Below are 13067 nucleotides of genomic sequence, written 5' to 3' on the forward strand. Positions count from 1 at the left end.
AACCAGGGATGTACTGTATGGTGACTAACATAATATAATAAAAAAAAAACATTAAAATAAAAAAAAAGAAAAGAAAATCTTAAAAAGAAAGGATAGAGTAAATGAGTCATAAAACAGATACAAGTGTAACTTTATATAAAACATCCAAACAGCTAATCTAATTGGTTATAACATTTTGCACTGCTATCAGAAATGTATGGATGTTCCATTTGTTCTAAATTCTCAGCAGCATCTATCTTTTGATATTTGCCTTTCTGGTGTGTGTGAAATGGTATCTTACTGTGGTTTTAATTTGCATTTTCTTCATGGCTTTCATATGTTTATCATTTATTTGTGTATCTTCTTTTGTGAATTGCCCATTCAAATTTTTGCCATTTACTAAAAAATTGGGTTTTTTTTTGTCTTTTAATTTTTGAATTGTAGACATTCTTCATGTATCCTGGATATAAACCTTTGGTCAGATACATGTTTTATAATATTTTTCCTCAGACTGTGGCTTGTTTATTTTCTTAGTGCTATCTCTTGATGATCAAAATTTTTAATTTTGAGGCAGTTCAATCTATTATTTTATTTTATTTTATTTTAATTTCCCAGAAATCCTTGCCTATTCCAAGATTCTAGATGTAGGACCAAGACCCATCTTGAATTAGTTTTTGTGTATGGACTGAGATAATGAGTCCTCAAATATATTTGGTATATCTGCTTTAAAGTTCTTTTCTATTGGTTGCAACACCTATATCATCTCAGGGTTGATTTCTACTGACTGCTTTTATTTTTTTGAGTATAGCTCTCATTTACCTATTTCTTTGCATATCTAAGGCTTTTTGGTTGATTGCTGAACGTTATGAATGCTACATTTCAGAAATTCTGGGTTCTGTTAGATTGCTCTGAAGAATGATATTTTGTTTTTGCAGGCAATTATCTTGCCTAGACTCAATTTTCAGCTTCTTCCATGTGGTATGTAGTAACTAAAATCTCTGGTCTGTACTTTGAGGTTTAGTTGTTGCCTTTTTATGAGGTCCCTGGGATCTTCCCCATGCATGCAAAGATTAACGTTCAGCCAGGGATTTGGGGAGATTAAAAATTTTTTTTAATTGAAATATAGTTGACCTACAATATTATATTAATTTCAGGTGCACCACATAGCGATTCATAATTACATATTTTATGAGATGCTCACCATGATAAGTGCAGTTTTGAGCAAGTTTCTTATGTATATTTTGGGATTGAACTTGCTTTATAGCATATTACCTTCCAGGAATTCTTCCCTAAATTTCTAGTATTCTGTTGCCTCCAGACTTTGCCTTCTGATGCCTCAAACCTGCCAGGATGCAGTTTCTGTCTTCAAGTCATGTGCAGTTTGGGGAATACAGTCTCACAAAGCAAAAAAACAAGAAACACAAATTTTACCTATTTTAGTGTGTTTTTCAGGTTTATCTTTACCTCCATTTGTGTGTTTGGTCACTCTCCACTACCTTCATGGTTTAAAAAATATTGGTCCATATTTTATGGGGGTTTTGGTCTATGGATTATTTAGACATGTTCCATTGTCTTCTGTCTCCTTTGTTTCTGCCTCTTCAAACACCTGGTAATTTTTTTTATTATATGGTAGAAATTTTATATAAAGACACTGTAGAGGGTCCAGGTAATATGTTCTACCAATGAAAGTTTTCTCTTTTCATCTGTTAGGTAGGTAGGGTGAAGGAATAAACACATTAATCTAATCAGAGACTGAGCTGAATTGAACCTATGTTGTAGTTTTAATTAGGCTCAGTTCACCTCTAGTTCTGTTATGTTTCCTATGCATATCCCTCCAAAAGCCTGCAGGATTCTGTATTCTCCACTTTGAAAGATTGGTATGTCCAGACTGTGATTCAGAGCCTTTGATCTCTATTCTTCGGCCTCTCCCCTTACCCCATGAAGCTTCCAAGTTTGGCAAATATTTTGAGGAATAGTCCAGACGTGTATTTGTGGCAGGCCTTATTCTTATAGTGAGACTTAGTGTTCTAAATATTGGGAAGACTAAAGGAGATTTCAGCTCACTTTATAGAAGCTTCCTAGTCTTCTCTTAGTTTCCAAACTCAGAATATATACTGGGCCGGGGGGACCAGCTCACATGTAGGTCTCCTGAAGTTTATTAATTGTCATGCCGGTACTCCACAATTGCTGAAATTTTGCTGATTTTCTCTTTTTCCCAGCAAAGTCCTTCTGCTAGGCTGCACCTGGTCTCCAGCTTGTACCAAGAATTAGCAAATGTCCCCAGGGAAGAAAATGGCTGACAACAATCTGCTTATCTCAGAAGGGTTCCTGCCCCTCCTAATTTCAGGTCCTTTTTTATTGCTTATACATATCCTTGTCCTTTAAAATATGATATTTTTGCAATTTATCTGGCTTTTTAATGTTGTGGTATCAGGAATGGTAGTCTGCCATGACTTACTACATCCTACATGGTATAAAAGTGCCTCTAATTGCCATTAATATCAAGAAAAAGCTACTTAAAATGGTCTATTAGATCTTCCATGGTCTGGCTCTGCCCTTCCTCTTCAGCCTTATCTCATACCACAATATTTCCCTTGCCCTCTCTGCATCAGCCACACTGGCTTTTTTTCAGTCCCTGGATTGTGATGTGCTCCTAGCACAGAGCCTTTTCATGTGCTATTCCAATCTCTGGAATACTTTTCTCTCCCTTCTTTGCTTTGTTAATTCTACTTATCTTTTAGCTCCCAGCTCAATTGTCACTTCCCAGGAACCCTCCCTCAACCTCTCTGATTGGTCAAAGCCCTAATTATACATAATTACATTATGTATCTCTCCTTTATAGGACTTGTCAGAGTTGCAAGATTACATTTCTTTTTTTTAAAGATTTTATTTATTTATTTGACAGAGAGAGAGCACAAGCAGGGGGAGCAGCAGGCAGAGGGAGAGAGAGAAGCAGGCTTCCCGCTAAGCAAGGAGTCCGATGCAGGGCTCCATTCCAGGACCCTGAGATCATGACCTGAGCTGAAGGCAAATGCTTAACCAACTGAGCCACCTACCCAGGTGCCCCTCAAGTTTTCAATTCTTCATGTAATCATTTAATTAAGAAGTCAGGGACCGTATAATATTTTGTTCACCATTTGTCTTGCCAGCCCTTACCTCAGGGCCTAACACATAGTAAGGTGCTCAATACATGTTTGTTAAATTAATGAATTGTTACTGGCAGGAAACAGCTTCAGAAATCTTCCACTAGTACCTGGTTAATATGTTCTATATGATCATTGACCTCTCGGTGGTGAAGAGTGAATAGATTGATATAAGGGTAGGAGGTCTTGAACAATAGCTCTTTACAACAAAACAAAACAAAATGAAAAAGAGGAAGAAGACATAGCAGCCATTTAGTCCATGGAAGTAGAAAATCTTATTGCCAAAATAAGTTGCAATGGTTGATATAGAAATGGCAGGCACTGATGTGGAGAATTAAATTTTCACTAAGTGTCCATACCTACCACTAGGATGGTATTGCAGCTGCAGTGCAAGTAGGAATTATTCTGATGTTACAATGTCCCAAAAACATTGTCAAACAGTTAAAGGCATCTGTAAGATCACGTAAGCTAATGTTTGACTCAGGAGCAGTGATTGTATGCTTAAGGGTTTCGTGTCAGATGCAGTACTAACAAACATCTTGGGAGACAGGACAATTTAACTCTTGAACATTTGATGATAACCACTTAGGAGCATATTATTGAAAGGGTGAAGTACATGCCTACCCAGTAAATGTTCAGATGACCATCTTGCTAAAAAAGTGTTCCAAACATTCTCTGCTTCCTGGGGTTGTCCAAAATATCAGTAGAACACGACTGCATGTAGGTATCTACCTGGTTCCTATATGGGCTCTTCTCTATTGGTTGCAGCTGAGGACATAAGACTGCAAAGATCTAAGGAAAACCTGGACCTGAACTTTTTCCATGGTAGGGCTACCAGTGTAAAGTTAGATTCTGTAACAAATAGACCCCCAAATATTTAATGTCTTAAACACAGCAGAAGTTTAATTCTCACCCAAATAACAGTACAAGGTAGGTGTTCTTTGTTGGCAGGTGACTTCCTTTCAATGTAGGGATTTAGTGATCCAGAATATAACCATTTTATAGCTCTCCCATTTCCTAGGACACTGTCATCATCTGCATTCATCTATACAAGTGAAAAATAACATGAAAGGCATATATTTATTTCTTAAAAGCCTTACCCTAGAAATGGAATGTATTACTTCCTCTTACATTTCAGTTTAAAATTCAGTCATATGGCTACACTTAGCTCCAAGGGAGGCTGTAAAATGTGGGCTAGTTGTTTTCCCAATAAGAAGGGAAATAGATTTGTGTTGAATAGCTAACAGACATAACCATTTTATATTCTGTATTCCAAAAGAGGCTTAGAACCCAATAGTTTTGGCTGCTTGTTTCGTAAGAGATGGCACAATAAAACCTTAATAGTAAGTGCCCACTTTGCTATGTGTGGGCTGAATTTCCATGTTCGCCTTAGCTGGTTTAAGCTGCATTGGACTAAGTGACTTGTAATGGGTGCCAGGCTTTTATGCTTAAAAGGTCAATAGCTGCCATTCACACCAGGGATAATTCAACCTCAACTTGGATCACCCTGTTGGTTCATATTCTACGCCGGTGTATTCCATCTCAATAAATGTCCCACCATACTCTCAATGTTCAAAACAGAATAATTTGTGATTTAATCCTTTCCCTTATTTCTCACATGAAATACATATATATATATATATATATATTATATATATATAAAATTTGCCTATATACTTGTCTACATATATCTTTGTATATCTGTGTAAACATATTTATAGGTTAAGTTTCTATAATTAATAATTTAGTACTGGTCAAATTCATCAGGTAGTTTCTGTTTTCATCTTCAACTGACTTATCTGGTATTTATAACATTTTCCTGAAATTCTTTCTGGCATTTACCTCAATTTCCTGAAACTCTTCCTGTGGTATTCATAATATTGTTGTAAATAGTCTTTTTTCCACTTACCTGGCCTCGTTTCTAAGTCTATGCAGGATGTCCTTCCTTTTCCATTTTTTAATGTTGATATTTCCCTCTTTTCTTTTTCTTCTGTATGCTTTCCTTGGGCTATCTCATCCATTCTCATTAATGTCATGTACCGTGCTTTGCATACTTACAGTTCCCAAGTTTGTTTATCCAGATCATACTTCTTTCCTGAGCCCCAAACCCTAAATACCCAACTGTATTTGGAATAGTTCCACCTTCATGTCCCACAGGCACCTCATTCTTAATATGTCCCAAACTGAATTAATCAGCCTTCCCCACCACCAGAATCTTGTTTTCCCATCTGTCTTGGGTCAGATTCTCTAAAAACTGAACCTGAGATGGAGTTTCTTATTCAAATTACTCATTGAGAGAATGCTCCAAGAGAGAGGGAGTGAGGGAAGCAGGATAGGGCCTAAGTAAAAGCTCAACAAGTATGTGATCTCTCCTGGAGACTAGCTTCATTATGATCTCGTGGGAGAAATGCTGGAGTGCAAGTTATACCATGAGTCCCACCTTGAGGCTAGGGAGTTGGACTTTTGCACCAACCCCAGGCAGTCAGTCATTGGCTAAGTTCTGTGGGTGGGACCTAACAGTTAAGGTAAGTTGGCTTCCATTTGGTTTGGGCTCTAGGACAATTTCCCCAAGAATGGAACAGCTGTGAGTTATCAGCCAACATTCACAGCAGCTGGGGAATGCACAGTAAAGGTAATATGGATGGGACACCAACATATCCATGACTACATCATTCCTAATTCCTTTTATCGATGTGTGGCACTGCTAATCTACCCAGGAATACCGGTAGAAATCTGGAAGTGATCACGGAGCCCTTTTCCCTCTCATTCCCTATTAAATAGTAAGAATAATAGATAGCAGTTATTGAGTGTACATGATATAAATTTCAAATACCATAGCAAGGTTCGCAAAGACCCTTGGGATATGCTTCCTGTCTGTCTCTCCAGCCTTGTGTCTCATCTTCTTTTCCTGCACTCTGTTCTGGCCACCCTAAACCTGTTGCAATTTCCTTAACATAACATGCTCTTCCTCTCAGCAACTCCTGCCCTGTCACCTTCACCTGGTTGCCTCTTACTTGTCCTTCATGACAGCACATTACCTCTTCAGGGAAGCCTTCTCTAATCCTTCAGGCTGAATAAATATCTGAGCTCCCCCAGCATGCCGTTATCCCTTCCCTAAGAATACATTTCACAGTAAAATACAGCTGTTAGCCTACTTGTTTATCACCCCCCTTTGAATAAGAGCTCTTTTAGGACAGTGATTTCATTTTGTTTAACTCAGCATCTCTGGCATGCAGTCCAGTTCCTTGCACATTGTCGGCACACACTAAATGCTTCTTGCATTAGTGAAAAAAATAATGATGCAAAGGGAAAATGTAGTCAAAATGCTAGATGTTTCTTCTGAAACAAATTTGGCCTGATTTTTATGTAGGCTATTTATTTTAATAGATAAACATTCACAAGTAGACAATCTATTCCACCTTTCATTGTATTAAACTTCTTTAGTCCTCTTGGCTCACTGAGCTCTATTCTAGAGTCCTCAAAGAATCGGGAAGAAGGCCACAGTCTGAGCATTCACTTATTATGCCAAGAGAGATCTCTCTTTAAAATCTCCCTCTTTGGGGCACCTGGGTGGCACAGCGGTTAAGCGTCTGCCTTCGGCTCAGGGCGTGATCCCGGCGTTATGGGATCGAGCCCCACATCAGGCTCCTCCGCTATGAGCCTGCTTCTTCCTCTCCCACTCCCCCTGCTTGTGTTCCATCTCTCGCTGGCTGTCTCTATCTCTGTCGAATAAATAAATAAAATCTTTAAAAAAAAAATAAAATAAAATAAAATCTCCCTCTTTGACCATTGCATTAATTTTTTATCACTGCCTATGATAATTGTGATTTATAGTAAAAAATACGTATTTGGTCTTCATCCGTGTTTCTAGCACAGAGCTCCTAAAACCCTTGGAATTTCCTAAGTGAGGAGAGTGGCAAAGGTGTCTTTTGTTATGTTAATGAGACTTTTGGCCCATACCTAAAGATGGCTGCTGATTGCCTGAGAACCAACCACTTGATGAGAAGGTTGGAGATTTCAGCCCCCGCCCCACTACTGGGGAGGGGAGAGGGGCCGAAGGTTGAATCAATCATGGATGACCACTGATTTAATCAATCATGTCTATGTAATGAAGCCTTCATAAAAACTTTGAGGGACAGAGTTTGGATAATTTCCAGGTTGGTGAACATGTAGAGATTTGGGCAGAGTGGCATGCATTTAGAGAGGGCATGGAAGCTCCACACCTTTCCTCCATACCTTGTCCTATGCATCTCTTCCATCTGGCTGTTCCTGAGTTATATCCTTTTATAATAAACTGGTAATCTCGTAAGTAAAATGTTTCTACAAGTATTGTGAGCCACTCTAGCAAATTAATTGAACCCAAGGTGAGGGTCATTAGAACCTCCAATCTATAGCTGGTTCATAAAAGCCCAGGTGACTTGGACATGTGACTGGTGTCTGAAGTACTGGGGGGCGCAATCTTGTAGGACTGAGCCCTTAACCTGTGGGATCTGATGCTGTCTCCAGGTAGATAGTGTCAGAATTAAGTTGAATTGAAGGCACCCAGCTGGTGTTGGAAAATTGCTTGGTTGTGTGGGGGAATCCCTTCCCCCAACAGACACAGTGGAATTGGTGAGTAGAACCGTTATTGCCATACCAAAATAGCACAAACATAGTGGCTTAAAACAACACCTATTTATTATCTCACTGTTCTGTAAATCAGAAGTCTAAGTGGGATCAGCTGGGTGCTCCACTTAGTATCAACGTAAGGATGAAGTCAAGGTGTTAGTCACTCTGGGATCTTATTTGGAGTCTCTGGGGGAAAATCACTTCTAGGTTCAGTCAGGGTGTCAGCAGAATTTAGTTCTGTACAGCTGTAGGACTGAAGTACCCATTTCCTTGCTGGCTGTTAGCTGAGAGATTTTCCCAGCTTCTGGAGGCTGACCACAGTCCTTGGCTTGTAGCCTCCTTCCTCCATCTTCAAAGCCAACAAAGGAGTGTTGAGTCCTCACACTTTGAATCTCTCCGACTTCCTCTCCTCCCTCCTCTTCTGATTTGAAGGGCTCATATAATCAGATTAGGCCTACCTGAATAATCTCCCTTTTGCCATGTAACATAACAATCACAGGACTAACGTTAGGGATTGGAAATCATGGGGGACAAAATTCAGCTTTTCATGGCAAGCAGTCATAGGAAGGATGAAGAGAAGGGTATGTGCCCTAAACTCTGGTCCCCAATTGTGACACAACAGTTGTAACTTTCCTCTCTCCCTCTGTTTCCAGATGAAGGACCTGCGTCATGAGAATATTAACCCCTTATTGGGCTTCTTCTATGATTCAGGGATGTTTGCCATTGTGACAGAATTCTGTTCCAGAAGGAGCCTAGAAGACATATTGACAAATCAGGATGTGAAACTTGACTGGATGTTTAAATCATCACTTCTGCTGGATCTCATCAAGGTTAATGGAAAGACTGAGGAAATCTTAGATTTTCCCTATAGATTAGAATTCAAATGTTTTGGAATGTTTTATTTTCCTTGGATCATTGTGATGATCTCATTCTTCCACTTTCCTTCCCAGGGTCTGCCCCTACCCCTTCTCATAGTCCCTTTGTCCACATCTGTTATAAGGTACTGATACAGAAGGGACTTGCCCCACCTATACTACTTGTCCCACCCCTTTCCCCCAATTTGAGGGCCAGATTTGTCCTTACTTTCTGTTGCCATTGAGCACTCTTCACCTTAAGCAACCTTTTCTTCCATCCCATTTCTCTGCTATCTGGATGTGGAAAGTATTCATTCCCAGGGCTTCTGGTGTTACTTAGGCTCATCTGCTGGTTTCCACCTTCTAAAAGTTGGTTCAGTCTAGAACTAGGTGATAGGTCTTTGCACACCATAGGTGTAGATATGGAACTCAGCATGACCAGAAAGCCAAAAGACCATACGGTCTATCAGGCAGCATTTCCATTCTCCGAGGCAAGGACTATTGGGAGTCAAGAGGGTTCATGGATGGGCTTTAGTGGAGTCCATGAACTCCTGGGAATAATATGCAATTTGTGTCTATGTGCATTTTTATGGGCCTGAACTGGTTAATCAATGATTTGTTGAGCTTCTTGCATATTGACCACACAGTCTTGACCTTTATACTGTGGCCTAACCCTTTTCAAGGTAGCTTTATAGACATTATCTCATGCCAATTCTTCATAAAATAAGTATGATTAGCCTCCTTTTACAGAGGCTTAGAGAAGCTAAATGAAGTACACTTTGTTATATAATGTCTGCCATACATAGTAAGTGCTCAATAAATATTTATCAGCCAACTATTAAGTGGCAGAGCTGATAATAGAATCCAAATCTCCTGATTTCAATTCTAGTACTCTTTCCACTCATCCTATAAGCAAGGTCCCATGAGTTAAGGGAGAAGCTTCTAAATGACGGTCCTCTCAGGCCCATGATGAATGATACTGAAGCATTAGACACCCCCCGGGGGAAATCTCACCCACTGCAGAGTGGGCTTGGAAGTCCTGGAGACTGCAGACTTTCTGAGGGCACAAGATGTAAAGCATACAAATACAAAGGGGTGTCAGGCCGCAAAATAGAGCCAGATACTTAAAAGGGCTCAGCATAAACAGTTCCGAGATGATTGCACTAGAACATGAATTGTATTTACATGTGAATGAGTAAACCCATTTGATAGAGTCCTCATAGATCACATTTGAATGTCATATAAAGTTGCCAAGCAAGCTGCAGAGATCAGCAGTATTCCGCTTTCTTCTTTTTAATTGCCTATTTTAATTACAAAAATAATGTACTAAATTAAATTTAAAAATCAAATGATATAAATATATACAGGAAAAATATTGACATTTACTCAACCTTCTTTCATATCCTCCCCCAGAGTTAATCACTGCTGACAATTTGGTGATTAACCTTGCAATTCATTTCATGTGTACTTACATACATTATAGATTTTGTTTTTAAAAATACATACCGTTACATCGTTTTGTACATTTCTATTTTTCACTTACTTTATGGCTTAGGTATGATTCCCTGTTAGTACATACAGATCTATTTTATTATTTTTAACTGCTGCAGAATATTCCATAGCTTGGATGCACCACAATTTGGACAGTCCTTCTTTTTTTTTGGACAGTCCCTCCCTTCTTGACAAATATTTATTGTATTTTTAACTATATAACATTATAAAGCAGAGCTGCATTGAGCATTCTTGTGTATATCTCCTTGTGCAGATGTACAAGCATTTCTTTAGAGGAGAAGCAGACTCCCTAGGTCACAGGGTATGCATGCTTTCAATTTTGATATCCACTGCCAAATTGCCCAGCAAAAAGGATGTACCAATTTCCATTCCTGCCAACAGTGGGTGAAAGTTAGGCTAGATCTTTTTGGGAGAAAATCAGAATCTTCCAATTCTTGGAAATTATATATGTATGGATCCATCCTATGTTTGAAATGTTAATAAATCTCCCAATAGCATAGAATTCTCTCTATACACACAAGATACGATTCTTCATCAAAAGCATAAATTTTAGAGCTGGAAGGGACCTGGAAATAATTCTTGTTGTCAACGTTTTGCTTTGCTTGCATATAAGAAAAAAAAGGGGCTGAATTCTGGACCGCAGTAGCTCATGCCATTAACAAGCTCAGAAATTGGCTCTAAAAGCACAAAATAGTTAAATACGTTACTAAATAAATCCTGTTTGTATCATCTGCAGGGCATGAAGTACTTACATCACAGAGAGTTTGCTCATGGGAGGTTGAAATCTCGGAACTGTGTTGTAGATGGGCGTTTTGTACTAAAAGTGACAGATTACGGCTTTAATGACATCTTGGAAACGCTAAGACTCTCCCAAGAGGAACCTTCTGCGGAAGGTAAGCAATGTATTATACCCTTCTGATGCACACAAGGTAACTCCAAAATTCAAACTCCAAAATATGCACTGAATTAAAGCCTCAGGCTGATTCAACTCCCCACTTTTGTTGAAAATTCAGCCTCATTTCCAAGCCAAAGGAGTTGAATGAAGTCTGCAGGCTGTAATCTCAGCACAGCCTAGCCTTCAGAACAAAGCCAGTGCAATAATGTTGAGTTCCTGCTGCGGCAGGATTAGGCTGTATTGTTTGGAGACCCTAGGAGTCTCTGGAGGAACTTGCTGAGCGATAGGCACACAGTAGGTGCTCAATAAATACTTGTCAAATTGAATGGAAGGTAATTTGGTAGCTGGACCCCCACAAAGCGCATTCTGGAATGGGGTGTCACTAGAGCTTACCCTCACTATCTCTGTCAGAGAGAAAGAAGCAAGGAGGGGCTCCCCACAAGTAAATACTCTACGGGTTGAGTGGGATGGCTTCAGACAGAACTGTGTGGCCTTCTTAGTAAATAAGTAGGCAGGCCTATAATGCACATTTGGTGTTTTTGTCTTCTATTTAGTGCCCTAGTGGCAGCACAAAACAATGCCTGTAGGGGTCATAACAGATCAAAGAAATGGGAGAAATCTGAGATGGGGAAATGCAAGTGGGTGAGTGAGAAATAGGAGGGAATGAGCTGAAGGAAGAGAGGAAGGAAGAAAGAGAGTAAGAAGGAGACAGAATGAATAGAGCTAAATACATAGAGGAAATTTGGGCATTAAAAATTTTAACCAGCATTGCAAGGGTGAAGAAGAGAGAGTGACACAAAAACACAGAGAAACAGACAACCCAAAAAAGACAGACAGGTACAGATAAAAATTACAACGTATATTTTTAAAAGAATCTTTGGCAGTGTAAGTTTTAAAACTGCTGATGTAAGAAACAAAGACTGAAAGACACAGAGAGACACATGCATAGACGCAGACAAGACAGCCTAGCCATCAGTGGCAGCATCTTCGTGCTTTATAAAACCTGCAGAATATTGAACGTCCAACTCTCTCATTTTACAGATGAGATAAGAGAGGCTCAAGACTTGCCCAAGTCCTACAGCTACTTAGCAGCAGTTCTAGGAATTCAATTCAGGTCTTTTGAAGACTGGCCTCTACCTGCAGCTAAATTACAACTTATAATAACATTTTGTTTCTCTGCCCATCCAAGCTTTGGAGGATTTGAAGCTCCTGGTAATCACAACAAAAACCATGTGATAGTCTCTCTTTCTCTCTCTCCCTGTCCCTTTTCCTGTCCCTCTCCCTCTCTCTCTTTCTGTGGACCTGTTCTTGTTGCTAACTTAGTCTTATGGTTATTGTTTGGCTAATTCCAATTTGAAAGCTTGGAGTAGTTGCCTGGTATTAATGCTAGGATGTTGGGGACAGCAGCTGCAGATCAGCCAGTACTTAGCTTCCTGTCAAGATGAGTCATCTATAAAAGATAAAACACAATGCCCAGCTTCCCAGAGTTCCACTTAATTCACAGGATGGCAACTTGCAAACTTAAGAAACTCTGGTCTTAGAGTGCAGCGCGGAAAGGATGGGGTGTGCGTGCGTGTGTGTGTGTGTACCCTGTCTGTCTCTTGCTCTGTCTCTCCTTCTTACTGTTTCATTTTACTCTCCGAATTGCGATGGCAGTTTGGATGCTCAATCCATTCTTCACACACTGCAGCTGGAGCCAGTTTTCTCAACTGCAAATCTGATCATTTTAGACCTGCGCCCAAATTCACTGAATGGCTTCCCATTGCTCTTAGGATAAAGTTCAAATTCCTTTACATGGCTTGTGAGCCCTGTGTAGTTTGGGCCTTGGGGACCTCTCGTGCTTAATCACTTCCCCTCCATCTCTGGGCTCTAGCAGTGCTGAACTCCTTCCAGTTGTTTATTTACCCCAGGCTCTCTCTTACCCCCAGACCTTCACGCATGCTGTGCCCATTCCTTGGGACACTCTTCCTCTCCCACTCTGTTATAAACTCCTCTGAGTTTGGCTAGATTCTACTCCTTCTTCAGGGCTCAACTTAAATACCACTGATTCAACAAGAGACTTTCCATGACACTTGC

The 13067-nt window shown here is 39.8% G+C and overlaps 1 protein-coding gene across 1 annotated transcript in view; it reads left to right on the forward strand.

Annotated features, from left to right (window-relative positions):
• GUCY2F (guanylate cyclase 2F, retinal) overlaps positions 1 to 13067 on the forward strand; it is a 94416-nt gene that overhangs the window by 55065 nt on the left and 26284 nt on the right. The window contains 2 exon segments of the mRNA XM_087859604.1: positions 8384 to 8560; positions 10833 to 10989. Of these exon segments, the coding sequence (XP_087715730.1) occupies positions 8384 to 8560; positions 10833 to 10989 (334 nt within the window).

Source organism: Ursus americanus, chromosome X (assembly GCF_024610735.1).
Source record: "Ursus americanus isolate L20-20 chromosome X, mUrsAme1.1.p, whole genome shotgun sequence".
In the NCBI taxonomy this organism is placed as follows: Eukaryota; Metazoa; Chordata; class Mammalia; order Carnivora; family Ursidae; genus Ursus; species Ursus americanus.